This window comes from Aspergillus japonicus, assembly GCF_003184785.1.
Source record: "Aspergillus japonicus CBS 114.51 unplaced genomic scaffold BO86scaffold_15, whole genome shotgun sequence".
Taxonomy (NCBI): domain Eukaryota; kingdom Fungi; phylum Ascomycota; class Eurotiomycetes; order Eurotiales; family Aspergillaceae; genus Aspergillus; species Aspergillus japonicus.
The window spans coordinates 420,021-447,729 of record NW_020291652.1 but is presented as its reverse complement, the minus strand read 5'-3'; the positions used below and the strand labels follow the sequence as shown (position 1 = coordinate 447,729).

The 27,709-nt window shown below is 51.2% G+C and overlaps 5 protein-coding genes across 5 annotated transcripts; 2 read left to right on the top strand and 3 right to left on the bottom strand.

The window, feature by feature from the left end:
- Nucleotides 1-319: 319 nt before the first annotated feature.
- Nucleotides 320-2,436, bottom strand: BO86DRAFT_336127 (putative C2H2 finger and ankyrin domain protein). Its single transcript, XM_025668902.1, has 2 exons — nt 2,354-2,436; nt 320-2,273 (listed from the first exon to the last, which is right to left on the bottom strand). The coding sequence occupies exons 1-2, from the start codon at nt 2,400-2,402 to the stop codon at nt 391-393; spliced, it is 1,932 nt and encodes a 643-aa protein (XP_025529187.1). The 5' UTR covers nt 2,403-2,436; the 3' UTR covers nt 320-390.
- Nucleotides 2,437-4,565: 2,129 nt separating this feature from the next.
- BO86DRAFT_55837 (ATP-binding cassette glutathione S-conjugate transporter YCF1) lies at nt 4,566-10,056 on the top strand. Its single transcript, XM_025677478.1, has 9 exons — nt 4,566-5,033; nt 5,100-7,913; nt 7,967-8,070; nt 8,144-8,189; nt 8,241-9,025; nt 9,079-9,233; nt 9,288-9,356; nt 9,440-9,531; nt 9,612-10,056. Exons 1-9 carry the CDS (start codon nt 4,737-4,739, stop codon nt 9,873-9,875), a joined length of 4,626 nt encoding a protein of 1,541 aa, XP_025529186.1. The 5' UTR covers nt 4,566-4,736; the 3' UTR covers nt 9,876-10,056.
- A 9,177-nt stretch (nt 10,057-19,233) lies between these two features.
- On the bottom strand, nt 19,234-19,523 carry BO86DRAFT_55809 (uncharacterized protein). Its single transcript, XM_025677477.1, has one exon. The coding sequence runs from the start codon at nt 19,479-19,481 to the stop codon at nt 19,278-19,280; it is 204 nt and encodes a 67-aa protein (XP_025529185.1). The 5' UTR covers nt 19,482-19,523; the 3' UTR covers nt 19,234-19,277.
- Nucleotides 19,524-20,274: 751 nt separating this feature from the next.
- Nucleotides 20,275-21,378, top strand: BO86DRAFT_388158 (uncharacterized protein). The gene has a single exon (XM_025671785.1). It carries the CDS (start codon nt 20,514-20,516, stop codon nt 20,910-20,912), a length of 399 nt encoding a protein of 132 aa, XP_025529184.1. The 5' UTR covers nt 20,275-20,513; the 3' UTR covers nt 20,913-21,378.
- Nucleotides 21,379-24,077: 2,699 nt separating this feature from the next.
- On the bottom strand, nt 24,078-24,871 carry BO86DRAFT_55793 (uncharacterized protein). Its single transcript, XM_025677476.1, has one exon. It carries the CDS (start codon nt 24,803-24,805, stop codon nt 24,296-24,298), a length of 510 nt encoding a protein of 169 aa, XP_025529183.1. The 5' UTR covers nt 24,806-24,871; the 3' UTR covers nt 24,078-24,295.
- Nucleotides 24,872-27,709: the final 2,838 nt, after the last annotated feature.

Below are 27,709 nucleotides of genomic sequence, written 5' to 3'. Positions count from 1 at the left end.
CGAGGGGGTGGAGGGGGGGGTGGTCTCGAGGGGGGATTGGGGGGCGTTGGCGGCGGAGATGGGGGGCACGGGGGTGAAGAGGGCGTTTTCGTGGCCTGTTGTCTTGGTTTTGGCGAAGAGGAGGTGATGTATTATCATCAGTATGGTGGTGGTGGTGGTGGTGAGTTGGTTGGGATGGGGCTATGAGAGGTTGTGTGTGGTTGGTTGGAGGGGCTTTGCTGGTTATAGTATTAGGAATGAACTCGTGTGTAGTAACTTCATGGGTGAAGGCTGACGAGTTGCTCGTGCTACTGGCATAACCATTCGTTCTATATTCATACCAAGGTATCATATGCTCCCTTCGCAACGCTACAGTAAGTCAAGCCACAGGATTCTACTTCATGGTGCAGTTCAACTGCCGCCCTGCATGCGTCGAAAGCGCTCTTCCGCCGCTCGCGCGCGCCGCTCTCGTTCCAGTCGCATTCGCATCTCCGGCGTCATCCCGCGCATCTCTTCCTCCATCTTCTCCTGCGCCGTTTTCTCGATAGCCCCCAGGGTACGGCCAACCGGCTTTCTGGAGGCTTGTTCGGCCGCGCGGGCCGCCTCCTCTTTCTGCAGGCGCGCCATCGCGGCCTTGCGTCGGGTGGCCTCCTCCTCCTCTGCGCTTTTCCGCTCCTGCTCCAGCCGGCTGGTTGCATCGTCCTTGGAGATGGGTGCCGGAACCTTCGCGGCGGTCCAGTCCCACTTCGACTCGCCCAGCTCATGGCGAGCGATGCGGAACGCGTCGCGGGTGGCACGGTCGCCTGCGAGTTCAAAGGGTGTTCTTCCTTCGGAGTTGACGGTCGTCGGGTCCGCATCGGCCTTCGTCAGAAGTGCTAGAACCATGGCCGACGAGTTGAGGTTGGCAGCCAAGTGGAGTGACGTTGGACAGCGGAAGTTTTGCTGGGAATCCGAGGGGCGGAACGTGAAGGATGATGGGATGGCATTCTTGGAGAGATATGCCATCAGAGCGGGGATTTTGGAGCGCCGGATCAGCGCTTGAATCTGTGTTGTGTGGAGAATGGCTTCCTCTTCCTCTTTCGAGATCTTGGGCTTCTGCTGCTGCGGCCGTGGTGTCGACGGCTTTGATGCCACCTCCTTTGCTTTGGCCGCCGCAGCTGCAAGGGCGGCCTCGTCTACCTGGCTCACTTTGACCCTTGTGAGCTCTTTAAAGCACCGCATGAGCTCGGCTTGGGTGGCCCGGCGTGTGCTGAACGGGAACCCTCGAAGCCTTGGGTCATTCTGTCTCAACATCTGGCCGTCGTACTTCTCGAACAGAATTCTTCTGTTTGTGCTCCCCGTCGCCCGAACGAACAGCAGCTCCGCCTCATCAATCAGTTGCTTCCACTCGGACAGCAACTCTCGAATTTCCTTCTCCAGCGCCGCTTCGTTGTATCGTCTCAAGCTCGAACCGGCCGAATGCGCGGCACCCTTGGCAGCATCATTGGCAGACTGCGAGCCACCTTGCTTCCTTCTCGTTGTATAGCGATGGAAGGTTTTGTGGGCAATCACCCGAGCCTGGCGATCCTCAATGCCACCTTGTCTCCGATGAATTTCCGGGGCCAGTGATACAATCATGGCGGCGAAGTGACCACCACCAATCATGCACATGAAGATATGGGGACTGGGAGGAGGGGGCTTCGCTTGCTCATCTGCAGCATTCCGGGGTGCGTTGATGGGCACAAGTTGCTTCTTCTGCAGGGAGGCGACGAGGTGCTGGGGCTCATCCTGCTCAACAGCCGAGAACAAAGCCCTGTAGACACCGAGCGAGACGTTTGACGGCAGTGCGGCGCTTGAAAACCAGAACAGCGGAGGTCGGCCCGCAGATTTCTTGTTGGATGGCGAATCCTCTTCCTCCTGAGCTTCCTGCGTTATCCTGGCCTGTCTCTTCAGCAGGGCCGTAAGCTGGGTCTCCTCTTCCTCGTTCTCCCCTTCCGACGACTCGGACCCGGATATCGACTCGTCGAGCTCCCCGATCGCCTTCGAGAACTGCACTTCGTCTAGTGTGGGACCACCCCTGAGCTGCACTTTCAGGTTGTATTTGTGATGGTCCGATCGCACATGGTCGCGTTGCTCCTGCACATTGAGGTATGTGACCTTGCAGAGGGGACAGCTATTCGATGTGGCGACCGCATGTTCCAATACCTCGCCTTTCGACTCTTCGGGTGTCACGTCATCCCCATTCTGGATTGAGAGCGGCTGGTCGCCACCTTTCGTGGTCAAGGTGGAGAGAAGCTCCTGCGGTAGATCATAAACTTCATGTGTGTCAGCAAGCGCGTTGCGAAAACGAAAGATAAGGGTTGTGCAGAGTTCCAAGGGGAGGTAGTCTACACACCGTAAAGAGGCCTTTTCAGGAGGTCTTCCACCGTAGACTCTGCAACCATTGTCAACCCACTGAGAAATCGAATCTGCTGTAGATGGGTTTTTAGAATGATTCATAAGGAATGACGGAATGACGCTGCGGAATGGACCCCGCCGTCTGGCTTCTCACCGCCTTCACCCACGAGAATTACTAATGTTTGCATTGTTTGAGCCAGACGAGAGCTGAGGGCTGACAGCAGCAGCAGCAGTGGCTGTTTATTCCAGTTGTAACTATGTTCTCATGGTATACGTATACTGCTGAACTCTGGATTCGACTCAGTTCATCTATAAGAGAGACTGGAGGCTGCTCATATAGCTCTGAATTATCACGACGTCCTTTGATTTTGTTGAGTCTGATTCGTCGAATGCCAGTGATAGCTCTCTTAATTTGCATCAACAATTAAATGTGTCTGATTCATAGCCTAGGCCGATCTCCAAGAGAAAGGGGCCGATCTCTACCTCGACAGGTTCTAGCTGCATGTCTCGCCTCGGACTTTCGTAATTGTCTGGAAAGTTCAAGCTGTACATCACACAGTACATGTAATAAAAGACGCAGCGTATGAGACAGCCAGCGAGCAGCAGATTTTCATGCTTGGACCCAAGTCGGGCATTTTGGACCGCTGTATTAGTTTTGATCTGCTCAGAAATTGAGCTACCAAGTACGTGAGTACGAGGAGATCACATACTCTACAAAGTAGCAGCCTCCGACAATCTGCGCTCGGAATTGCGTACTCCGGAGATAAGGCCTAGATCGTCGGGCCCGAACACCAATAAATGATGTAATCCGTCCGATTTGCCTCTGCTTGGCTGCCGAGCTTCCGTATTTCATGGGCAATGCGGACAATCGTGCTTGTCAGGAAAGGACCCCTGTTGGCGTGAAGTCCAAGCATAGCTTACCATTCGGACTTATATCTCTTGTCAGGCACAAGATTCTGAGGATCTCAGTCTCGCCCCTGTGACTCTCGCTAATGCTGCACGATGAGGCTCGCAATCCGAATCCACGATGGCATGCTCCGGAATCTTCGGGGTGTGATTGGATCGTGGAGGAGGGACCCGCTGGCCAGCCTCGACCCGCCCGGAGATAAGGACCGAAACTTTGCTCGGAGGAAACTACCGGAATCTATAGGTTCACTTTTCTCGAGCGGTCACTTGATGCCATCAGGGACATTCTGAACAAGATCGAGTGTGATACGGAGGCAGAAGCAAGACATGTCTCTTTGGGGAAGTATTCTAGTACTATTTGTTCATGTGTGTACCGTAATCACAACCACAGCCCTCACTGCACCGTGCTGGCTGTGCTATGTCTAGCTACTCGTAGACCACTGTAGTTCTAGACTCAAGAAATCCTAGCTTCTTTATACATAAGCTGCTTGACTAGAACAAGGAGTTATTATTGGACGGCATCTGTAGCCCTCACCCACTCTGTCGCACGCCTACGCCTTGTAAACACGAGGGAAACGGCTAAGGTACAGTATACCCGAAATTCTGCATACCATTGCTTGTTCACTCGTGGTACTGTACACAGCATGAGATGCGAGAATGTGGTACAGTACATAGCTCATACTGTAGTAGAAGTCAAGCACGTGGACGTCATGTCGTCAATCTATCAAGGGCGGAAATACCTAGCATCTCCCGATAGCTAGGCTGAAAGGGCACGTTGTGCAAAAGAAGTCTTGAGTGAGTATGAGTGGGCATTCATATTTGCTTGAGCAATCCAGATCTCATTCAATCTATGCACCTACCATAGCTACAGCGGCCCTTGAAGTATTGGGGTCCGAAAGACAAAGAGGTGTATCTTGGAGACAGGCTGATGGCCAGTAGGAGTCGGAGACCCATTCAAGGATGCCAAGACCGATTACCACGAGCAGATCGGATTATGTCATTTCGACTTCTTCCTCTTCTTCTCCACGAACAAGGCGCAGAGATGCGACTCTGCCCGACTTTCGAATTCCATGCCTTTTTGATCTTTTGATCCATTGTCACGGACTGTGACTCATCCATCTGAACAGCTCCCTATCACAGAACCTGTACAGAAACTAAACTTGCCGGTCGTACAGTACATGCAGTTCGGTCTACGGCCGGGCTCCGGTAACGTCTCCGTATCGCGCAGAAGCTTTGACCGTCCCATTTAGTAAGCAGCGTGCATCTCACGAACAAATCAGCCTTTCCTTTCCCTCTCGTTATCGTCCCTCTCGAGAACTTTCATTTCTCTTCTTCCCACGATCTTTTACCCTCCAGGCTTTTCCCCCAGACGGTACCCTGGGGTTTGTTCTTGGCTTTCCTATTTCCTTTGCCGGTCCGAAAGGACGTGCGATCTAGGAGCTGGGATACGGTTACTTAACCTTCAGCCGGGGAAAATGTTGGAAGGCGGTGGTTCCCAGTCCTTCCTCGGGGATTCCAGCCGGGGGTCTCTGCTGTCGTCCACCCCGAACTCAGCATTCCTTTCCCCCAAACCGCAGCCCTTTTGCCACGACCCGGAAGGCTGGGGTCCTCTCAGTCAGTTTCGATTCGACCTGACCCCGTGTTTCCTCGACTTTGGGGTCTCCTTGGTTGCGGTATGGGGCATCATCGCAGGTGCAGGAGCCCTCTGGCTCTTGTTCAAGAAGAGAGTGCCTCAGCCAGTTTCTAAGAACTGGCATTTCTATGCGAAACTGGTGCGACAATCCCCCGCGCCCGGTTTGAAGGATCTCATTGTAATCTAACCCTCATCGCTTTATTAGACCGTCCTGTCCGCCTTGATCTTCACCACTGCTCTTCAGGCAGCCATACAAATCGAATCCTACCCGCAAACCTGGTTTGACGACTATCGGTTCTGGAGCTCTGTCCTTGTCCTTATCTCTCTCGGGGTGATTTTCGCAGTGCAGTACCATGAACATTGGCGCAGCAGACAACCCAATGGCGTCGTTCTCTTTTACTGGCTTTTCTTCTCCATTGGCTATGGGATCAAACTGCGGTCGCTCATTGCACGGAAATTGTACGACGACCGTCTTCCATACTTCGTCTGCTTCAGTGTCAGCTTGGGCCTGGCGCTGTTGGAATTTGCTCTCGAGTATCTGGTTCCGAAGAAGCAGAGTGACTACGATGCGCTCGGAGACGAGGATGAATGCCCTTACGAATACGCCGATATCTTCTCGGTTCTCACCTTCAGTTGGATGACCCCAATGATGAAGTTCGGGTACAACAACTTCCTCACCCAGGATGATCTATGGAATCTTCGTCGTCGGGACACCACCGGTGTTACTGGGGGCGCTCTGCAGGAAGAATGGAATGAAGAGTTGCAGAAAAGCAAGCCCTCCCTATCTCTTGCTCTGTTCAGAGCCTTTGGTAGCCCCTTCATTCGTGGTGCGATCATCAAGTGCGGCAGTGACTCTCTGGCCTTCGTCCAGCCCCAGCTTCTGCGTCTCCTGATCAAGTTTATCAACTCATATGGCACTCCCGAGCCGGAGCCGATCATCAGAGGTGTCGCCATTGCGCTTGCCATGTTCCTGGTATCGGTTTCGCAAACCATGTGCCTGCACCAATATTTCCAAAGAGCATTCGACACTGGCATGCGCGTCAAATCTGCTCTGACTGCCATGATCTATGCCAAGTCTCTGAAGCTGTCAAGCGAGGGTCGCTCCTCCAAGACCACGGGTGACATCGTCAATCACATGGCTGTTGATCAGCAGCGTCTGTCTGATCTGACCCAGTTCGGTGTGCAGCTCTGGTCTGCACCCTTCCAGATCACCTTGTGCATGCTGTCGCTTTATCAGCTTGTCGGTGTCAGCATGTTTGCAGGTATCGGTGTGATGATCTTGATGATTCCTCTGAACGGAGTGATTGCAAGAATGATGAAGAAGCTCCAGCTTATCCAGATGAAGAACAAGGATTCCCGGTCTAGACTCATGACCGAGATTCTGAACAACATCAAGAGCATCAAGCTCTATGCTTGGAACACAGCATTCATGAATAAGCTTAGTCACATCCGTAACGATCTGGAGCTGAACACGCTTCGGAAAATTGGAGCGACTCAGTCGATCGCCAACTTCACCTGGCAGTCCACTCCTTTCCTCGTCTCGTGCTCCTGTTTCACTGTCTATGCCTTGACATCGGATAAACCATTGACCACCGACGTTGTCTTCCCAGCACTGACCCTGTTCAACCTCCTTACGTTTCCTCTGTCGATCTTGCCAATGGTTATCACGGCTTTGATTGAAGCCTCGGTGGCCGTCAAGCGTCTTACGGACTACTTCACTGCAGAGGAGTTGCAGACCGATGCTGTCACCCGCGAGGAGACCGTTGCCCACGTCGGAGATGAATCTGTGCGGATTCAGGATGCCTCTTTCACCTGGAATAGGTACGAAGGCACGCATGTCATCGAGAACATCAACTTTAGTGCTCGCAAGGGCGAACTGAGTTGTATCGTTGGCCGCGTTGGTGCCGGAAAATCCTCTCTCCTTCAGGCGCTCTTGGGCGACTTGTGGAGAACGGAAGGAGAGGTGGTTGTGCGAGGCCGCATCGCCTACGTCGCGCAACAGGCCTGGGTCATGAATGCTAGCGTCCGCGAGAACATTGTCTTCGGACATCGGTGGGACCCACAATTCTACGAGCTTACGGTGGCAGCCTGTGCTTTGACCGACGACTTCAAGAACCTACCCGACGGTGATCAGACCGAGGTTGGAGAAAGAGGAATTTCTCTCTCCGGTGGTCAGAAAGCCCGCTTGACCCTTGCCCGCGCTGTGTATGCTCGTGCGGATATTTATCTTCTCGACGATGTTCTGTCTGCGGTCGACCAGCATGTGGGTCGCCATCTCATCAACCAGGTTTTGGGTCGCAACGGTATTCTCGGCAGCAAGACAAGAATCCTCGCAACGAACGCCATTCCTGTCCTGAAGGAAGCGGACTTCATCGGGCTGCTTCGCAACAAGACCTTGGTGGAGAAGGGAACCTACGAGCAACTTTTGGCCATGAAGGGTGAAGTTGCCAACTTGGTCCGGACCACCATGAACGACTCGGATGACGAGGGCTCCGGTAGCGAGGGTCGTGATCCCGCTAGCGAGAGCTCTGAATCCACCACTGTGATCGAGAACGAAGACTCGGACATTTCTGATCCGGAGGATGCTGAGCGGGAAATCGGCTCTATTGCCCCTATCAGAGCTAATGCTGAACGGAGGAAGAGCACAGTCACTCTCCGCCGTGCTAGTACTGCTACCTGGAAGGGACCCAGACGCAAGCTAGGGGATGAAGAGAATGTCCTCAAAAGCAAGCAGACCCAGGAAACATCGCAGCAGGGCAAGGTCAAATGGAGCGTTTACGGCGAGTACGCCAAGAACAGCAACATCCTTGCTGTTGGCTTCTATCTTTTGGCTCTCCTGGGAGCTCAAACCGCCCAGGTTGCCGGAAGCTATTGGCTTAAGCATTGGTCTGAGCTGAGTGAACAGCAACCGAACCTTCCCAACGGCAAGTATATTGGTATTTACTTGGCCTTTGGTCTCGGCTCGTCTCTTTTGGTCATTCTCCAGAATCTCATTCTGTGGATTTTCTGTTCGATTGAGGTATGTATTTCCCTCAAGCCACGTAACAGGTTTTCCCCTCTAATAAGATCTAGGCCTCTCGTAAGCTCCACGAGCGTATGGCATTCGCTATCTTCCGCTCTCCCATGAGTTTCTTCGAAACCACGCCCTCAGGCCGTATTCTTAACAGATTCTCCAGGTGAGTCATCATTGATCATTACAGGTGCTAGATCTGGCGTCATAGACATAATTCTAACCAAGTTGTCTCCTAGTGATGTGTATCGTATCGATGAGGTTCTTGCGCGGACGTTCAACATGGTAGGTGCATCAATTCCTCATTTTCGCGACCAGTGCTGACCTAGGCCATAGCTGTTCGGCAACTCTGCCAAGGCATTGTTCACCATGGTGGTCATCGCCTCCTCCACTCCTGCCTTCCTCTTGGTTGTCTTCCCCCTGGGTTGGGTCTACTTCAGCTACCAAAAGTACTACTTGCGCACCTCCCGCGAGCTCAAGCGTCTGGACAGCGTGACCCGAAGCCCAATATTCGCACACTTCCAAGAATCTTTGGGTGGAATCTCAACCATTCGTGCGTACAAGCAAGAGGACAGATTCACATTGGAAAACGAGTGGCGCATGGACGCAAACATTCGTGCCTACTTCCCCTCCATCAGTGCGAACAGATGGCTAGCTGTCCGCCTCGAATTCATTGGCTCTGTGATCATCTTAACAGCTGCTTCGCTTTCGATTGTCTCTGTATCGACCGGTAGCAAATTGTCCGCCGGAATGGTCGGTCTGGCTATGTCCTACGCTCTTCAGATCACCCAATCGTTGAACTGGATCGTGCGACAGACAGTTGAAGTCGAGACCAATATTGTGTCGGTCGAGCGTGTCCTGGAGTACGCAAACCTGCCCAGTGAAGCGCCTGAGGTAATTTTCAAACACCGGCCCGCTATTGGCTGGCCGGCGCAAGGTGCGGTGACGTTCAACAACTACAGCACACGCTACCGCCCTGGGCTTGATCTTGTCCTCAAGGACATCTCACTCGACATCAAGCCCCACGAGAAGATTGGAGTCGTTGGCCGCACAGGTGCAGGCAAGAGCTCGCTAACGCTTGCACTTTTCCGCATCATCGAACCTGACAGCGGCAACATCAGGTAAGGACTGCTGCCCAAGACTTTTTTTTCTAAGTTGCTAACGTTATCAATAGCATCGATGGACTGAATGTGTCGACGATTGGTCTGTTCGATCTGCGGGGCCGCCTTGCTATCATTCCCCAGGACCCAGCCATGTTCGAGGGCACCGTTCGGGACAATTTGGATCCCCGACATGTGCATGACGACACCGAACTCTGGAGTGTGCTTGGTAAGTTCGGCTACATTGCATACGAGGATGATCACTGACTGGAATGCACGGTAGAACATGCCCGCCTCAAGGATCACGTCGCACAGATGGATGGGCAGTTGGATGCCCAAGTTCAGGAAGGAGGTAAGTTTTTTTTTCCCCTGCCTTGCATTGCTTGAGCATTACCCTACATGGTCGGAGAGTCGGGATTAACTCATTTGCTATAGGATCCAATCTTAGTCAAGGCCAGCGTCAGCTGGTTTCGCTTGCCCGAGCACTCCTGACGCCTAGCAATATCTTAGTGCTCGACGAAGCAACTGTAAGTTTTTTTTTTTCCATTGGCCACACTTTTTCGTCGTGTTCTTTCTCTTTTCGGACGCTTACAGTTGTCATTACCAGGCGGCGGTGGATGTGGAAACGGATGCATTGCTGCAGCGTACGCTACGCAGCAGCATCTTCCAGGATCGCACGATCATCACAATTGCGCATCGGATCAATACGATCATCGATTCCGATCGAATTGTGGTGCTGGACAAGGGTCGTGTGGTCGAGTTCGACACGCCTGCGGCGCTGATCAAGCAGGAAGGCCGCTTCTATGACTTGGTCAAGGAGGCTGGTCTACTTGACAGCAGCGAAGGCGTCGCAGCACTGCAGAAATCCTAGGCGCTGTTTCTGCTCACATGCCACAATGGTGGGCAGCCTCCCAATTCTCTCGCATTCCTTGACGCGGCGAAGAGATGAGTCACCGCTTGAGTCTTGCGCGGCAGAACAGCCGCGGGCGATGATGAAACCAAGCTGTAGCCCGTATGACATCGACGTCGACAAGACAAGGGCTATTGTTTCTGCTGCACCAAGCTTCATGACTAGTCTGTGCGCACATGACAATGGAAGGAGGCGGCGGGACAGACCGACTGGGACGATTCACTATGACGAGACGGTTTTACGATCTCGGATCATGTGGACTGGATCGGAATGAGATTTGAAGCGATGCGATCCAATCCTTTGATTTCCGAAGGATCGCGTAATGGAGCGTCAAGTTCTCCTCTGGCGTTTACATCGGAACATGAAAGAAATATTCAAAAAGCAGCAGCAGAAGCAGCGGCAACACCTTTGTGGCTTTGTGGGGATTGCCGGAAAAGCGTTGAAAAGTGATCAATTCTGTTTTTGTGCAATGATTGTTTGGCACTGCCCCTTTTTCCTTTTTTGTCAGAATTATACTTGTGATCTCATTGTCTATAACAATAATCTATATACATATTCTTACCATTGAACATGAATCTCGATTGAGGACCCCTCTTTCCTCAGCAAACACGAAGCTGAAAGCTGAGCTGTAGAACAAGTCATATGCTTACCCCTCCTGATCCTCAGGAAAATCCCGCCCTACCCTGCGATCAACTCTTTTCTTTTTCTTTTTTTGTGGCCAAAGGTATTTGGCATGGTCGAATTCTCCCACTCGGCTTTGGCGCAAAGACCGGGAACTAGGCGCCGAAAAAAAGAGAGACACCCCCTTCGCCTTCCCCTCTCCTTTTCCTCTTCCTCTCCGCTCCCCTCCAAGCGAAGCAAGAATAGTAGCGGTGTAGACCACCACCTGCAATCGTCTTTTTTTTGCCCCTCCTTTCCAGCAAGCAATTTGGCCGCTTGCATATGCATGATTGCAGTGCCACGAACAACTGTCATTGTTTTTCCTTTAAGAAAATCAAAAACAAAATATAGGTGCTTAGCGGTTGGATTGGAGAAAAAAGACGTTGGCGACGTTATTGTGTCATGTTCGAGCCGGGAGGGCGCGGGGGCCGGGGGGCGATAGTGTCATCGGTACTTGGTGTGCATACATTCTGTCATACGGAGCTGGGACCGCTACCTTGCCTTGAGGTTCGGTCATGGACAAGGGCAGTCCGGATCTCTGGAGGAGGGCTATTTCTGGGTTCGGATGATTCTCTTTGATTCTGATTGTGCTTGATTTGGTGGTGGTTTAGGGATGTTCGGGGTTGGCTGTTCCCGATTGCGGACTCGGAGATATCTATACACTCGGGTACATGGTCTACTGCGACACAGGCATCACCATCACCGCTCTTGACTGGATCATTGGGTTTAGAGTCATGGTATGTGGTTGTTTACTGTTTATTTTTGATAGCAATCACTAGCAGGAGATGGGATCTCGTAGCGTAGACTGGAGTGTGTTGATCGTATACTACACTCAACACACTGGGATTGACTTCATACTTTATTGATCATGTGGATCGGGTTCTCATCGCCATGTCTCTCGACGTTCTTTGGGTTAGTAAGTTTGTTGCGTTCCTAGTATATCAAGCGAGGAGATCCAGCTGGGTAGCTGCGGAATTGGCCATCGAGATGATTCAATTCCGGTTTAGTTGATGGTTGGAATTCGATCAAGCCATTCCTTGTTTCGCATTCTAGATGAAAAGAGAATCGGAATGAACCATGCACTCTGGCCCTCTCTCCGCACTCGCGGCCCCCCTTATTCTCATTTTCCAGTTCAAGAAAGGACGAGTGGAAGTAAGTATCAAGTATAATGCTGATGGGAACAAACAAGCGGTCTGTAGCTTCGCCACAAGCCTTGCGAGAGCTCGCTCGCCCAAGCTATCTGATCATACGACTTCGAAGGGTGTAGACGGTGAGATGGTAGGGAAAGTGTGTGGTGAGGTTATCCGCGGGCTAATGCATGGTAATATATACCCTTGTCAGGCTTGGGATGTCGGAGGGTGGATGTGGTTCTGGAATTCGGGGACTTGCGATGAGCAGAAGCAGGGTGTGGATGCGGTGTAGCAGGTTCGTGTCTTCGTGTACTGGATTGGGGATGGAGTTAGCTTGGTTGTTCAGGGCGTTGTGGGTTTGGGGGGTGGATTTGAGGATTGGTCGGGCTTTATCGTGGTTCACTTACTTGCTGGGCGTGGTTGGATATGTTGTGTCCATTCAAGGATTTTTTTGATGATATCCAGGGATATGCGGAGTGGTAGTATAGGAGCTTCGAGGTTAGACTTAGACAAGGTCAAGTGAGGTATTTGGGTGCCTCGATATAGAGACCCACGCGCTGTTTGCTGATTATCTTGCTGGTTGTGGGCTGTCCTCACCTGAACGATCATCCTTCAATAGCTGTACTGTCCCTATACAATCAAGGACAGAAAAAGAAGTCGGGAATGAACCATACCGACAAGGCTGAGCTATCGTTCCTACGAGGGCCAGGAACAGGTTGAGATTCTCGATGTCCTCTAAAGGAGAATAGAAACCTAGGCCTGCTGCGATGCACCGCCGCCGAAGTTCCAGGAACAAGTCAATCCTGCTTCATACTCACCAACTCCCTTGCAACATCATAGGCTCACACAAGGTAGGCTACCTCTGACTGGGGATAGACGATAGCCCCCAAACAACAAGGACAGACACTCGCAACGAGAAGGATCCTGATAAGAGATCCAGACTGGCGGTGAATAGGTACCCAATCCAACCCTAACCAACAAACCTGCCCAAGTATAAGGCAACGTTAACTATAGCATTGCAATACTGTAACCAACCTATAGCTATACCACACCCTAGCTTAGCAGACGAGACTGTTCGACTATAGTCAATCCGCCCACCCTCAAACACCCCCAGTGTCGAGAGCTGATTTGCTCGCAGGGGGGTTGATCGACCAACCTAACGGCTGACATACTCCAGCCCACTAACTACTTCGTATCAAGTAGAGCATTATCAACGGAGTATTATGAGTATCAACCAGCCATAACAGAGTAAAGCAAGCGACCGAGCAGTGTCATGTCATAGCTGAGCTGAGCTTAGCATAGCACGACTATGCTATTATCCCACTACCTTAGACTACACTACAACACTACACTCCACTACGCAACGCTACGCCCATAGCCCCGATTGCGATCTGCCTCAGATCGAACGGAGGAGTTCGGGGGTTCTGTCCTGGCAATTTACGCTAACTATGCCCTTAATGCGATCACCTAAGGGTAACTAGTGGGACATGCTATGTACGAATGCTTACTCGTCACTGGTAACCGTACAGTACTCCGTATTATAGTCCTCTCGGCTATAGTCCGTGTGTCAGAGCCGAGCCCTTGTCAAACTGCACTGGCACGGGTGGCCACGCCGAGGGCGGAAGGAGAGGGGAGGGGGGCGCGCGGGCTATGTTCGTCCGGCTGGAGTTGGTTCTGGACAAAAGTACGAAGTAGTAAGTAGTAAGCAGTACTGTTGGCGCCTAGTACTCTGGCGGTAGGATCGACCTGATTCTCTCCCACTGTCGACCCGTCGAGACAGACAGGGAAGGGTACTGTAGGTACGGTAGGTATCCTGCAAATCTCATAAAACGCAAGTCTCGGCCGAGAGAAGCGAATTTACCCCGCCAAACAAGAAACTTGGAATGCGTCCCCTTTGCCCCTCGCCCGCCCATCGAGGCATCTATTCATGGATACTCTGCTGCGTGTGTCAGGTCGCAGAGGCGATATACAGCAGCCGGAGGAGCAACTTCAGCATGAAGAAATCTCCTGCCTACGTGAGGAAGTCTATTCAGCAGCGGGTAACTCCGCCACATGCGAGACAGCAGCCATGAGCATGAGCATGAGCATGAGCATGATGAGAACAGAAACCAGAAAACTCAACCGAAACACAACCACGGACAAAGCACGACAGAATAAACTTCGGCTCCTTGCATCGCGCAGCATCACCATCGATCGCCTCGTTCAATAGAGGCGCGGTGATCTGGAGTCATTCAGCCATCCCTCAGTCGAGTATGGTTTCCTTCCGCGGGGAATCAGGAGAGAAACCTCCGACAGAGGCCAGCAGACAAGCAAAAGCCCACACGCACACAGACATGGAAAGATGACTCCATCGTCTTGCCCATTTCCGTCTGGTTCTGCGTCCGCCCGTCCCCGCCCTCGCTCGATTGACCCTCAGCCCGATTGATTGATTGCCACCATTGCGACGGATCGAGCTTCAGATCGGATGGAGGGGGTGGTGGAGGACATTGGCGGCGGTTCACCACCGGGATAATCAAATCAGGATTCACCCTCCTACGCGAGCGAAGCCAGATTCGAAAAGTCAGATAGAAGGAATCAACGAGACAGATCTGAGATGCTGTGCAGGGACAAGCTGGCTTGTCCCGGTAATCGGGTCCTTGGTTTGGCCCCTAAGGCCCGGATTCCTCACGGTTTGATCCACTTGGATGACCGTTTCAAGCGCCGTGCATGGGTTGGATTGGGTCCATCGTGGGGACTGGCCGGAGGGGGAAAGGAGGGAAAGTTGATACTGATCTATCAACTGGGCCAAATGTCCGTCATCAGGTGGACAACTGTTGGTTCTTGATTTGGTTGGCGGCGGGGTTTGATGATTCGTATCCGTTCCCTTTCTAGTTTGGGAGAGGAGGTGGCTGGTGCTTCATGCGGTAGAAAACTCCGCAATAAACAACAACAACAACAACAACAACAGACCTCATCCATCCTCCATGTCCCTTTCTAGTAGGCGTAAGTAGCCCGACTGATAAGATGGGTGCGGTGAACTTGTGCCAATAGAACCTCTATCGAGTGTGTTTCGCAGTTCTCGGATCAAGAGGACATCGTTCAGGGTGGCAGGTTCTCGATTCTAGGTGGTGCCAATAATAGCCCGCCCCGTCAGGCGGCGGAAAATCCTCCTCAAGTCTCAACGCTCAGGCCGTTAGGGGGGTTGCGGCGCAAAGTGGGATTGCCATCCGCCATGGCTTTCCCCGAACCCACTCGACCCCGATTGCTTGCATCGATTGGTGGCGACCTCGAATCGGGGTGAGGTCGATATTCTCGATGTCCCGCGCGAAGGGGTCTGCAGGGACCAGTGAATTGAGTTGTCCGGCGACTCGACCGCGGATCGGAGTCGAGCCAGGCACAATAGAATTGTCGGGGATGATCGGGGGTATGCGCGCGACAAAAGCCGCGAAGGCGACTAGACTGACGAAGTCGAGTTGATCAATACATGGGAGGGGATTATCCAAGTAAGAAAGGAGAGGGAGGGACTAGAACGGGGAACGGAAGGAGGGGCGAGCGGGTACACACTACTACTATGTGGTTGACAGCTGGCCGTGGTCCATTTGTCCAGCCGCCATCCACTATTGCCCTTTGGGGAAAGCGGCTCAGACGCTCAGCTTGGTCTTAGGGTTTCTCGCTTAGGGCTGATCAGTCATGCTCGAAGTACGAGAAGCATAGCATAGCATAGCATAAGAAGTAATTATTCATCGATAACAATGAGAGTATAGGATGAGGACATATTCTTCATGACCCCCCAAAACCGTGCAAAACATCCTCTTTTTACAACAATATCCAGTTTAATCCCTACAGTCTCTACTGCAAACCTCCTCATCATCTTCAGCCGTACGGAAAGGAACCCTCACTTCACCAAAAGGCCCTGGCCCTATAGTGCAGATCACTCCCTCCCTTTCCGTACCCAATCCCAATCTCCTGGGCCGGGTATCTATCCCAATCGAGCAGCATGTCCGCGCGGGCAACAGCAATGATAAACAAAAACAAAAGGACGGATCAACAAGTTACCGGTAACAATAACAATAACGATAACAACGATAGCAACAACAAGAAAAGGGACAAAGGAGATAGTTACTCATAGTCAGTTCAATACTCAGTCCGTTACGAGTAACTTAGCTACTGTATACAGTTCAATCTAAACATCCCGCGGAAAGTCAATTCCCAACTAAAGGAACACAGAACCCATGGTCTTGGGAAAACCTTCGAACGTCCCTTCCGTCCACTACGTGGCTTGTGCACGATCCCCGTCGGTCCGTTCCCCCCCTCCCCTCTTCTTCAATCAATCCCCTTCTCTTCCCGTCGTTCCAAACCCCGACTCCCTTACATAGTACGGAGTATACAACAAGAAAAAGTACTGTCCAAAGAACCACGATCCCTGGTCCTCCATAGAGAGAACTAGCTAGTGCATGGTAGGAATAGCGAAGAAACGAATCCCCACCAATTCATATACCTGGGACTTTCCTAGTCCAGGAAACCCCCTCCCCCCCCCCCCCCCCTTTTACCCTACCTCTGCATGCATAGGACTTTTGTGATCCAGGAATTCGGAGTGGACCGTGTCGGGAACCGCGCGCCTATAGTATATGGTGTATGGACAAGGGGGAAGGAAGAAAAGAGAGCTGAAGAAGTTACTCCGTATGTTGATCTGCCTTTTCTGTCCGATTTGTCACTGTGTTTCTTCTTTTTTTTTTCTTCTTTTGTTTCTCGGCGTGGGAGACAATGGGTTTGAGGATCTGAAACGAGGGCCCTATTGTTCGATCTGGTGGTGGTGGTGGTGGTGGCACAACAGCGTTTTTACGGAGTGTAACTACGGATACTCCGTTGTCGGTTGCTGATTGCGGATCTTCCACTTTCCACTCCGTGTTTATGCAATGCTGCTAAATTTTACCGAACCATTAGTTCCGTCTGAATACTACTGATAGTATTGCAAATTGCGGATTGTGCGCAATAACCACCATACACAAAATGCAATTGAGAGACAGTCTACCCTGTTTCCAAGGCGTAGTACTTTTTCTCTCTCAGGGATGAATGTTTATGTCTCTCTACCAGAGACAGTCGCTGCGTTGCTGTGCCTTACCCCCTCTTGTCTTGTCGCCGTCTTCCTTGATTTCTTCCCTCGAACTAAGAGTATGATCCCTGAACCTGACATGGCCCTGGAACTAGAGTCTGACGGAGTCTCTGACGGAGTCTCTAACGGAGTCTAGCGCGAAGCATGGAACATCCCTGGAGAGGGGCTGGTTTCATTTCCGGGTGAACAGCGCAGAAGGCCCGTTGTTCCTGAGGGAGCGAGACCAAAAAGAAAGCAGGCAGGCAAAAAGCAAAATCCCCCCTCCATGAGTTCGGGCCGACCAACAACCCTAGGTAGCTAGTTTAGTTGGACTTGTTGGCGGTTTCAGATTGCAAATCATTCTTCGCATCATCCACCACAGCGTGGGCTGACTACCTGGTCAGTGGTATATACTGATTTGCCCGTTGTTTTACGCCAAAACCAGAAAAGCGAAACATACTATACTCCGTAGACACAGGGACACGACACGGATTTTCTGCGGTTCAGTTCGATATCCCGTGATCCCTGCGCAGATTAGTGGGCACGGGTTGCACATCATCATCATCATCATTATCAGACATAGACCGCGGAATAGGGACTGAGGAACCAACTACTAGCGTCTCGTATAGGTCGAGAATGCCCGTCTGCTCCGGGATTGTACTGCTCCCACTCACTATACGCGGGGACTACTACTGGGCAGAATGATACTGCTGGTGAGCCCGCTGCCCTCTCCACCCGTCCACTTTCCCTATGCCTCGATGGAAAAGCCCGGCCACAGTTTTGTAGGCGCACGACACCGGATGAGGAAAGGTAGCGTACTCGACTTGCGTCGGCTATCTGGCAGGTAGGCTTGTAACGAGTGATCGGTATATCCATCGATTGCGGATTTGCCTTCGGGGATGACGGATGTTTCTGGGGTGTGAACTCCGTAACGTACCTCCTACTCCCGGAGAAGGCAATTCGCGATTCTTCGTCTTCGTCGGTGGTACTCCGTGGGCTAGTTGTTTGCAGATGGAGACTGGATGCCTCACTATGGAAGATCGTTGCTCCATCTGAGATTGTCAGGCGATTTGTGTGGGGGATTGACGTCGGAGGGGAGGGAGGAGGACGGGGACTCGGAACACTTTAAAGTAAAATGAAGTCAGAGAAAGATTAGAGTAGAACAGTCCAGAAGATCGGTGGCCATGTTACAGAAATCAAGATATTGTTTGATCGCCATGGTCAGGAAATCTTGCTTTTTCCAGAGTCGCCATCTATAGGAGGTTATCCCCAAGCCTGAGGTATGAGGTCAGGGTCGGTGGGCAACAACAAAAAGCAGGGAACTCGAAGAATGTTCCATGGTTGGAGAACAGCAATATCCCTGCCGCTGCTGCTGGTGGAAGGAGGGGAAAATGAAAATAGGAATAGAAACGGTGATATCAACGATCAACACACAGCGCTGCTGCACAAGGTGCATGCACTTACAGGGATGATCCCTGCAGCCTGGGTATGGCTGATTTGGAACCTGCTGATTGGGCTTGATGCACCCTAAGCTCAGTTTAGCAGACCTGCAAGAGTCCTGGTGCTGTGGGGAGATGGAGCGAGAGACCACTTCTACTCATGCGCCTGTGTCCCGATGGAACCCAATCGAAACCGGGTGTCGCCAGGACGCAGCTCAGCAGCATCATTACGCTGCAACTCCAGTGTCGACATCCACGCATTTAATGGGTCCATGGAGGATTGGGGGTGAGGGGCGGGGGGTTGCGGCTCCACCCGACTGCTGCTGAGTGGAGAGACTGTAAGTAAGTACAGCATGATGGCTGCAGAATTGATCCACAAGCCGGGAAATCATCTGGCCATCTCCGCCAGTCGCTGATTCAGGAACAGGGATCCCCCGGGTAAGATAGGTTCGGGGCTAACGAACGCCTGCAGATTGTGGCCAGGCCACACCACTAGGAATCTAGGATCCTTTCCAAACCCACGCGAGCTCAATTCCATTCTCCCAACCATTTCCAGCCAACAGACGAGAAAATTGGGGGAGAAAATAACGTCGGCGATAGACGCCCACCAATAACAGGCTCGGGTTCATTCCCCACTCCTTATTCTGAAACACCCAAGGTTGAAATCATAGCCAGAGCCATGAGTGGAATCCAAAAGCGTTGAGTGGGAAAGGCAGAATCCGATGACTCGTGAAGAATTGAGGAAGAAGCTAGAAAGTGGCGGGTGTGGAGGTCAGACACGAGTCGTGCGCGCGCGCTCGTTCACACACACGCACACAGACACCTGAGAGAGGGTGAACTTGTCCGCTCGGCTGCTGTAACACAATCCAGATTGACTTGCAGCACACCCTCAAACACCAAACATAAAACAAAAAGTTAGGACGGAAGGAGGGATAAACCCAATCGGGCCATTTCCCCCAATCAAGCCCGGCGATCTGACAGTCTACTTCTGGGATCGTTACCAGGCATGTGTAGCCTCCGCTGTCATCGTGATCAACACTACCCTAGCTAGCACCCTGCACACCTAAAATGGGTTCCAATTCAGATTCGAACAGACAAAAACGTATGCTTTCCGCCTAGATGACTGGTCGAAACCATGCACGCTGTCCCAGATCCTCGGTCGCGCGACGATTCCCAAAACGGAGATTTTGTAGGGGGGAAAGCGAACGAGCGGCGGCGGAGACACAGAAACAGAATCCGAGAGAAGAATGATTCCAGGTTCCATCATTGATCATTCTGCACCTGTTCCTTTCTGGTAGGACGGTTGACGCCAGCCACCCGGACGGGGAGAGGCCGATGACCCCCAGTCAGTGCTCAGTATGGATTAATTAGATAGATAGAGTCTTTTGTGATAGAGAATCGAGTCTAGTCGCAGCGACTATGTCGGCGGTTCCATGGTTCAGAGGGTCTTCCGGCATTTACCCGCAACCTTGATGAGTTGTACAACCCCAGACTTAACTCAGTTCGGCAACTCGGTGGATTTGGAGGGGCGATTGCGCATTTTCGCTTCTCCTTTCGGGCTATGTTGACGCCTCCCGTCAGGTTGGCTTGGTGATTCAGCGGAGGAAGGTTGTCGATGCTAATGCGTAAAAAAAATAATAAGAAGATCCATGCGGATATGAAAGTGAAACCTCAACTGCATGCAAGAAGCTATGTTTGAGTAACTGTACCATGGTCTAGGGATTGGCGTCTTGCCAATCTCATAGCCAGACGGGCTAGTTGGTAGGTGCACTTGCTACCCCACAGGCTGGTCAATGCAGTCTCGCCCGGACGAATCTGAATCCCTCCCAGCAGTACTCCCCGGTCCTTCAATTCTCATTCGTGAGCAGCGAAGAAAGTCGGAGAATTGATTATCTAATGCTGACTTCTGACAGCGGGTGAACGGCCACAGCCGTTTTACTGTTGATATAGATATTGTTTACAGTAGTGCTGTTGCACAACATACGCGCTACCTCCTCTACATGCCTCAACGACCTTCCGATGACATCGCATCAGCCGAGAGATATTGAATATCATTATGATCCCATCTAGCATCTCTCTCCCTCTCTCCCCCTACTTCCTGCATCGAAGTTCTGCAGAGGCTCGGCCCGGTCGGGAGATAGCCCCCCTCCCCTCGACCTTCGGCCGATCTATGAGAGGTATCGCAAAGAAGTGACATAGTTGGTGTCTTTTCCCTACAGGTACGAAAAGACCCCAAAAGCCTGGAAGCGATATCGCTTGCGGAAACATCAATGACGTCGTCAGGGCCGAACCGATCGGCATGGAGGTCAGAAAGAGAACTTGCTCGCTGCTTTGCTTCCCCTCCTTGAAAAGCCGAACTCTCTTCTCTGCCTTCTTCCGCATTTGCCTCGTTTGCCCTCGTTGCGCGCCGGTTCTCTTGTTGGTTGCCAAAATCCTGATTTCTAGAAAGGCAAAATCATTCGCAGGTTTTTCGGATGAAACGTCTCAACGGCGCCGCTCGCTTGTGATTCCAGTAAAGAAAGGACTACACCGCATCGACGCGCGCGTGACGGCAGACAAGAAGATCCCTTCATCTCCAGCAGATGACGGACGGGAAGAGAGAGGGGAAGTAGAGATTCGAGTTCGAGGATGTAGACGACTTATCCCGCACCCAAAGTACTGTACAGTAGGTTTGTGTGATGGTCCGCGGCAAGAATAGTATAGTTAGATCTCGTAAAGCGAGAACTCGGTGTAGTGAGTGCCGCATTGCGACCTACGCGGAGACGACGTCACTTGGGACGTTTGGTTTCCCCGGAGCCTTCAACTTGATCTTCCTATTTTGTACTCTGTACACAGCGAAAAGATAATCAATGGTGGCTGCTGATGGGCGTGAGATGCAGACCGACTCGATTGTCTAGACTACGCGGTCCAGATGGTCCAGAAGCCCAGGGATCCTATTCCATCGTCAAGGGATGCAACGGTACGAATGTCGTTCCTGAGCAAGACTCTCTTCCGGGAACGGTCAACGCAGGGAAAAGGGGGTGATGGGAAGGGAGCATAGAGAAGAGCGGGAAAAAGAAAGCGTAGAGCTGACGTTGATCGGTGTCGAATGAAGTCTTTAGGATATCGCGTTAGTAGGACTTTGTTGCTGGTTGTCGAGGTCTGGGATGGAAGCTTAGTGGCCTCGTACTTTTGTTGCCGCGATGGGTCGCTTAGGCATGCAAAAAGTGTTATATATATATAAACACGAACCCTCCCTCAATCCTGGGAAAGCTGATCGGTTCTCGGCAAGCCACGAACGATCGAACACGATTCTCCAATGATCGAGCACGATCTCCTGAGCATGCTGCATTTCGAGTTGGGGGGTCTGGGCTTCTAATGCTGCAGGCGAGGGAGAGAGGGGGGGGAAGGTCTGGACTTCGTTTGGGCTGACACACTGACACATTCCCAGACTAACGACGATGCCTGTCATTTGGCTGACAGGATGATTAAATTAGGTGCTAGCTATGATTATATGATTAAGAGCGACTATCCAGGGAGCTCTGACCGGCGATCCTTCACACTACTGGAATTCCATCCGCTTGGTAGGTTGATTGCTTCCTGATGACAAGCGTTGGGACAGTCGGAAGCCTCTCCCCGGGCCGCTCTTTTCTCCCCACCTGAATCTATGGCCACTGACTGGTCGGTGCGACTCGAGCGAGCATTGAAGAACGGTCCTTTTGACAGCCCTGAGAGCCTGTCTCCCTGCCCCCTTTCGGCCCGTCCCCGACCCCCGTGACCCTCCTTCCCCTAATTCTAATACTAATCATACGTGTACCAAATCTCCATGAGAACCAGAGATTAGGACGGACGGGAGGACGGTAGGCTCGGTGCGTGCTTAAAGAGATCGAATATAATATCCAGTCTCATAGTTCTTATCATCGAAGGGCTGAATTGGTAGCTACTACCACTTCGATCATTTGAAAGAGGGCCAAAGTACTAAGGTACTTAGTATGATACCAAGCCTGGTCTGACGCCCCGGGCGGGAATTAGCTTGACCCAAAACTTCAACTGATCGATGTTCGTCACATCACCCCAAGTGGGTTTTTCTTTTCTGACGGAAATGTTCTTTGAGCTTCTCAATGCTAGACTAAGAGGGTTGGTACGTAAAGTACTTCCTAGCAGCTGAACTCGGTTCCTGGATTCCCGGTTGCCAGCTGGTCGGTTTTCGCTTGTCTGTAATCTTTGAAGAAACATGACGTAGTAAGATTTTAACCAGCCTTGGAATCAAGTGACCTTTCCAAGTATCGGCCACACATTGCAGACGGGTGCTGTCATAGGAGCACAAAGTACGGAGTATAGATTACTATAAGTTACTACCACAGCCCTGCACGGCGCACGCCTCTTCTGTATGATTGAAAGGAGATCGTTACCATTGTTACGGTACAAGTACATACCATCCATGTCACGTGTGGCCCACAAATTAGGTCCCCGGAAGGGCCCTAAATTATGCTGGGAAGCGAGGGGTACTTGATTCTACTCAACTATTTGTTCTGTCTGAGCTAAACGACCTGTGAATGGTTTGTACCTACCCAGAACGTTTGAGGTATGCACTCGTGAGAGACTTCTACTCGGGGACGAAAATTGTTTGGATGATCTTCAACACCACAATCAGCCGACTGACGTTCTAGGGCCTTCACCTCAACGCTTTGGGGAAAGTTCTGGTCTCCGGGCAGGTTCAGTGAAACCTGAGACACATCCCCGTAGCCTTCTCAAATGTCAGTCAGTCACTTAACTCCGCCGCCGGCGACCAAGAAAGTCCAACTTTTGGCGAACATATTGACCAGGATGGTGAAGTACTAAGGAAAGCTACCGTCGTAGGCTCGTAGCCTAAGCACATAGTGTGTTTCCAAACAACGAGGAATTCGTGGTTCTTAGTGGTGGTGAAGAAACGGGCTAAGGAAAATCCGACGTCTGACAGGCGGGCTGTGATCCAATCGCCAGGCCTCAATCGCGACTTTAATCTCCCATCCATGGCACCGGTTCCCCCCCCTCTCTTCTTCTTCTTACCCGGACCCCGGTTCACTCCCCAGTTCCCCCCCTAACTTACGTGATACTCCCGGGCCCTACCCTGCTCTTCCCTCTCTGGGTAGTGAACTCGCCAGTTAGCTGATTGCACATCTTGTTTGTCATTACCGACCTTCGTCAACTGACTACCTAACTCAACAATACTCAAGATTAAGAAGTGGAGGATCGACCTTCATCAATTGCAAGTGTGCAGCTACATTAGAAGCCCTTCCATTTTTTAGTCAATGCAATCAGCTAGAAGGCGACTACCCTCTGAGACAGGAAAGCGCTAGTTGATTAACTGCGATCGGTCAGTCGGTGTCTTGGGCAGCTCGCTCGTGTCAGAAGTCCATGCTTCTATGAGTATATATTTTGGCGTTTCTGACACATGGCGCTAGTGAATGAAAGTTAGACATGGTGTTGGAGCCCGCAACCACACCAGAGCAAGTACAGAACGTAGGAGCTAAAAACGCATTTTGTCAGGGTAGCATACACACTTGGTACAAATTTTAGGAGGAAGCAATCAGAGATTCACTAGACACCGCCATGTCTTTGCTGAATATCGCCTCTTCAGCCGTATCGGGCATCAAAGCTAGCTGTGACCAACGTAGGTACTGATCACAGCATGACCAAGGAGGAAGGAGGGAAGGAAAACCGAAGGAGATAGTCGACAATATGACCCCATAGCAAACCGTCATTGGGTGGGTAGTAAGAGAGTTGGCTTATATTGTTCAAACAGCATGTTTTCACTCAAACGGAACTTATGCACCTCGACATGCTTCATGCGCGGCCATGCCACCTCCACCGCCTTGTTTGATATCGTGGCGGTGAGGTTATTTTGTGTTCCCGCCTGCAAACTGTACTGTGCCTCTGTACTCCGCGCACCCTACAATAATAGACAGACATCAGATGTCGCTTGATGCAGGTGTTGTGCCCTCCCAAGAGCTCGTGGGCCTCTAGTCCTTCGTTTTTCTTTTCTCTTCTTTGCCCCCACTATTGCTGCTCCCACTGCCACGTTGCGGGCCATACATATTTTTTTTTCCCCTTCGTTTCTTATCACGCTTCATGCAATGTCGGTTCCTCGTTGCTAAAACGTGCGCGAAAACTCTGTGCTGTCGTAGAGATAATACAATGGAAGGTATACGGTGTGCTGGAAGAAATGTGAGACCGGGTAGAAAGTGCTGAGGGTCTAGACTCCGGATATGTCGGCCGGAGGTAAGATGAAAAGGGGTGGTGGTGGTCATTTGCCAGGTGCGCATCTTCCCCCTCCATCTTCTCATTCCCTTGGCGGTCACTTCTTGGGAGCACAGACAAGCATGGTTTAAACAAACATCGCACGTCTCCAGATGGGTGATGGGCGGGATATTGGTGGAACCAGGGGGTCGTGCTGGAGATGAAAGGATAGGCGGTCTGGATACTCTGTCTTGAATTAAATTGACGGGCTTGATTGACTACAGTATCGATGATGATGATGATGATGATGATGTTGTTGTCGTTGTTACTGCCTTGAGAGAAAGGATTGTGCCTGATGCCTTTCCACTGTTCTACGGGAAAAATCAGGAGCATAAAGTTATGTCATGGCTAATTGACAGCCATAGCGTTCGGTTGACAGCGGACTAGTCGAGAGTGTCTGGTGGCTCTGACGAAAATCATTCCTCATCGTGACAGCGGGTAATTCGTTTGGGGAACGATCGTCTCTTAGTCATGGCTCAGTTGGTACTCCTAGTTACTCTGTAGACAAGCTGGCTACCTTCCAATGAACCATCCAGAAAAAGTAAATCAAATCAAATCAAATCAAATAAAGATAAGATATGGTTTCGCACTTTGTTTGTGTGCCTGGCATGTTTGCATGCCCTCACTTACATAGTAAGTCAACTTACCGCCGGAACTACTGGGGCCAAGTACGTGGTCGGATTAGGCTGGTGGTTACGCAGTACTACTACTTTCCGTGGCACTCTAGCCGAGTACTATTGTTCAACAGGGGACAAACAAGCATTCGTTTTTCCACTGATTTACTGGCCGGCTTCAAGTCCCTCTGGGATCGTGGAATTCATGGTTGGACAGTAGCTGATTGCCAATGACTTTTGATGGCCATTGTGAACACGGGTTGAATGACACGGCGCCCACGACTCCCCCGGCAAAAGTACAGCATTGGCGAGGCTCCTTTACCCCCCTCACTTCCTCCACCCGCGGGCTCATTTTGAATTTGAGGCTGGAGTATATTGCGCCTTGGTCCCGTACTAAGAGGTTCTTTGGGACCCAGATCGGAGCCGTAGCCACCACGCTGGGACTTCTTATCTGCCCCATTTAACCTGGCTCAGGCATTTCAGAGTTCAGCTACGGGTGGTCGATGCTCGAACCATGTTGAAGCATCGCCGTGTACTTTTCTGGCTTTGCTTCATGTCGTTCTGAATATGCTTTCCCCCGAAAGAAACAACCGCCCACTGCCGAGGTAGTCGGCGTCCATGACTCGGATTGATTGCTTTTCTTTGTCTCGGGGTTCATGGTAGCTTCAAACTAGACAGCTAGTTTAATGGTACAGATCAAAGAAACTCCATATCGGGGGACGCCGACTAGCGACACTAGTCACGAAGGAAGGGGGATTTCAAAGTTATAGGGTTGGGGATCTGAACTTTTGGCTGGTTGTTCGTCTCAATTGCTACTTCGTTCTCGGGTCCCCATTGGCGCGAAAGCAAGCAGGCCGTGCTCTTGCTTGCAACAAAGAGTTCAAACACATTTGCCGCATTGACACACGAGTGATTGAAACTAGTTGTTATGGGTAGATTACTTCTTTGTCGCTGAGGGGTTTTAACAGACAGCTGACTTATAGGTACATCACTGCACTCATATCGCCAAGTGAGCTCCTATGCCCTGTCAATCCCGATGACAGGAAAAGTACTCCGTACTGTTGTTCGCATCCTCTCGGTCGAAAACGTACTGTACTGTAGCTACTCAGCAATGTCATGATCCCGGCCTACACGTACTGGCGACTTAACCACTCTGGGTAGATGCACTACTCAACCTGAGTACTGGAATTCTGTCATCCCTCCCTACGGTTGGCAGATCAATCCTTAGCTCTTCCCCTCTCTCCTCTTTACTCCCCCCCACCCTCTCGATTGGCACACTAGCGCACCGGGGCAAATCTTCTTAGATCCGCGCTCGATCGGGGGACCAAAATCACCACCTCCAGACTCAGTCGTCACTGTTTCTTCGTCTATCGCAAACCCTTCTCGAAGTTTTTTTTGGGTTGGTGTGAACCCCGATTTCCTCTTTCGAGACGACCCCCCCTCTCTTTTAAATCATTGCATTACATGCATTTCGACGATTGTCTTCAGTACTTTGGTTTCATGAACCCTAGATGACATATTTCTGCTCATTACGTGATTCGAGACCAGCTTACTCATGCATCGAGAGCGATGGCCTTTCTAGCGTCATACTGCTGTCCACTGCTACAGATGCTTGGTCGATATACCTCGAGCGAAATCAACCCTAAGCCAATCCCCTGCCCCCCTTTTCATCCCGCCCCTGCTCGAGTTGCTCGAGTTCCTGCATTTGAACGATCACGGGAAATGGTCTCCGATGACTATATCAGGCCATCTCTTTGTCGTGCATTGTTCGTTGGCTAGGAAGGGTTTTTACAGGGTATCTAAGGATCTGACATAATGGGGAAAGGTCTTTCTCGGGTAATTCAGTAAGTCATATCGTGTAGAGTTATGTGTCTGAGTCACCTGAGCATAACGTATGCGCTTCTTAATCTCATTTTCTTTGGTCGGACCGCCAGCGGTATGGAGGGCCGATGATAGGATCTCTGTTTCGTACTGGATAAGCGACATGTTACTAATAAGTCATTCTTGGAAAAGGCTCCATTTGCATCGTGGGTCTGAAGAACGGACACTGTCAATTTGAAGAATAACCCCCAACCGAGCATCTTGTCGATGTATCAGTAAGTTATCGATTGTTCTTCCTGAGAATCCGATGTCCAATGTCCACTCGGTTGCGGAGTACAAACCTCCACAGCTAGACTAACTTACGGATTGGAGGGGAAAAGGAGAAGAGGACAACCTCACTTGAGTAGACTACCTACTAATCTACACCCCACACAAACGAAAGAGACCAAAAGTACGGTCGGTGGTGGTACTTAGTCAACTAGTCCTGTCCAGGTTGTGTGTAGTTACTCCCGTTCTGGTAGAATTGGCCATTTCGGCCTAGGTCTAAGCGTGAACTGGCTTGTGTGTGTGTGTGTGTGTGTGTGTGTGTGCACTATGTAGTTTTTGCAGTGTGTGGTGGTGGTGTGGGACATTTTGGGTTTTCTGACGATATGCGATGCGGCGGCCTGTGCGTAATTCGGGGGAAACTCGAGGGCTGGCCGGCCGTCGCCCGCTGATGGTGGCCGCGCACCGTTCCTTGGTTTCCTTTGATTATTTGTTTTTTTTTTTTTTTTTTTTTTTTTTTTTTTTTTTTTTTTTTTTT

Bases quoted from the DNA above. Each gene is read 5' to 3' on its own strand.
- BO86DRAFT_336127 (XM_025668902.1), bottom strand. From the start codon at position 2,402: ATGGTTGCAGAGTCTACGGTGGAAGACCTCCTGAAAAGGCCTCTTTAC. The intron at 2,274-2,353 runs GTGTGTAGACTA...ACACACATGAAG, and splicing joins CCTGAAAAGGCCTCTTTACG to TTTATGATCTACCGCAGGAG.
- BO86DRAFT_55837 (XM_025677478.1), top strand. From the start codon at position 4,737: ATGTTGGAAGGCGGTGGTTCCCAGTCCTTCCTCGGGGATTCCAGCCGG. The intron at 8,071-8,143 runs GTGAGTCATCAT...GTTGTCTCCTAG, and splicing joins ATTCTTAACAGATTCTCCAG to TGATGTGTATCGTATCGATG. The intron at 9,234-9,287 runs GTAAGTTCGGCT...AATGCACGGTAG, and splicing joins CGAACTCTGGAGTGTGCTTG to AACATGCCCGCCTCAAGGAT.
- BO86DRAFT_55809 (XM_025677477.1), bottom strand. From the start codon at position 19,481: ATGATGGAACCTGGAATCATTCTTCTCTCGGATTCTGTTTCTGTGTCT.
- BO86DRAFT_388158 (XM_025671785.1), top strand. From the start codon at position 20,514: ATGGAGGTCAGAAAGAGAACTTGCTCGCTGCTTTGCTTCCCCTCCTTG.
- BO86DRAFT_55793 (XM_025677476.1), bottom strand. From the start codon at position 24,805: ATGCTCCTGATTTTTCCCGTAGAACAGTGGAAAGGCATCAGGCACAAT.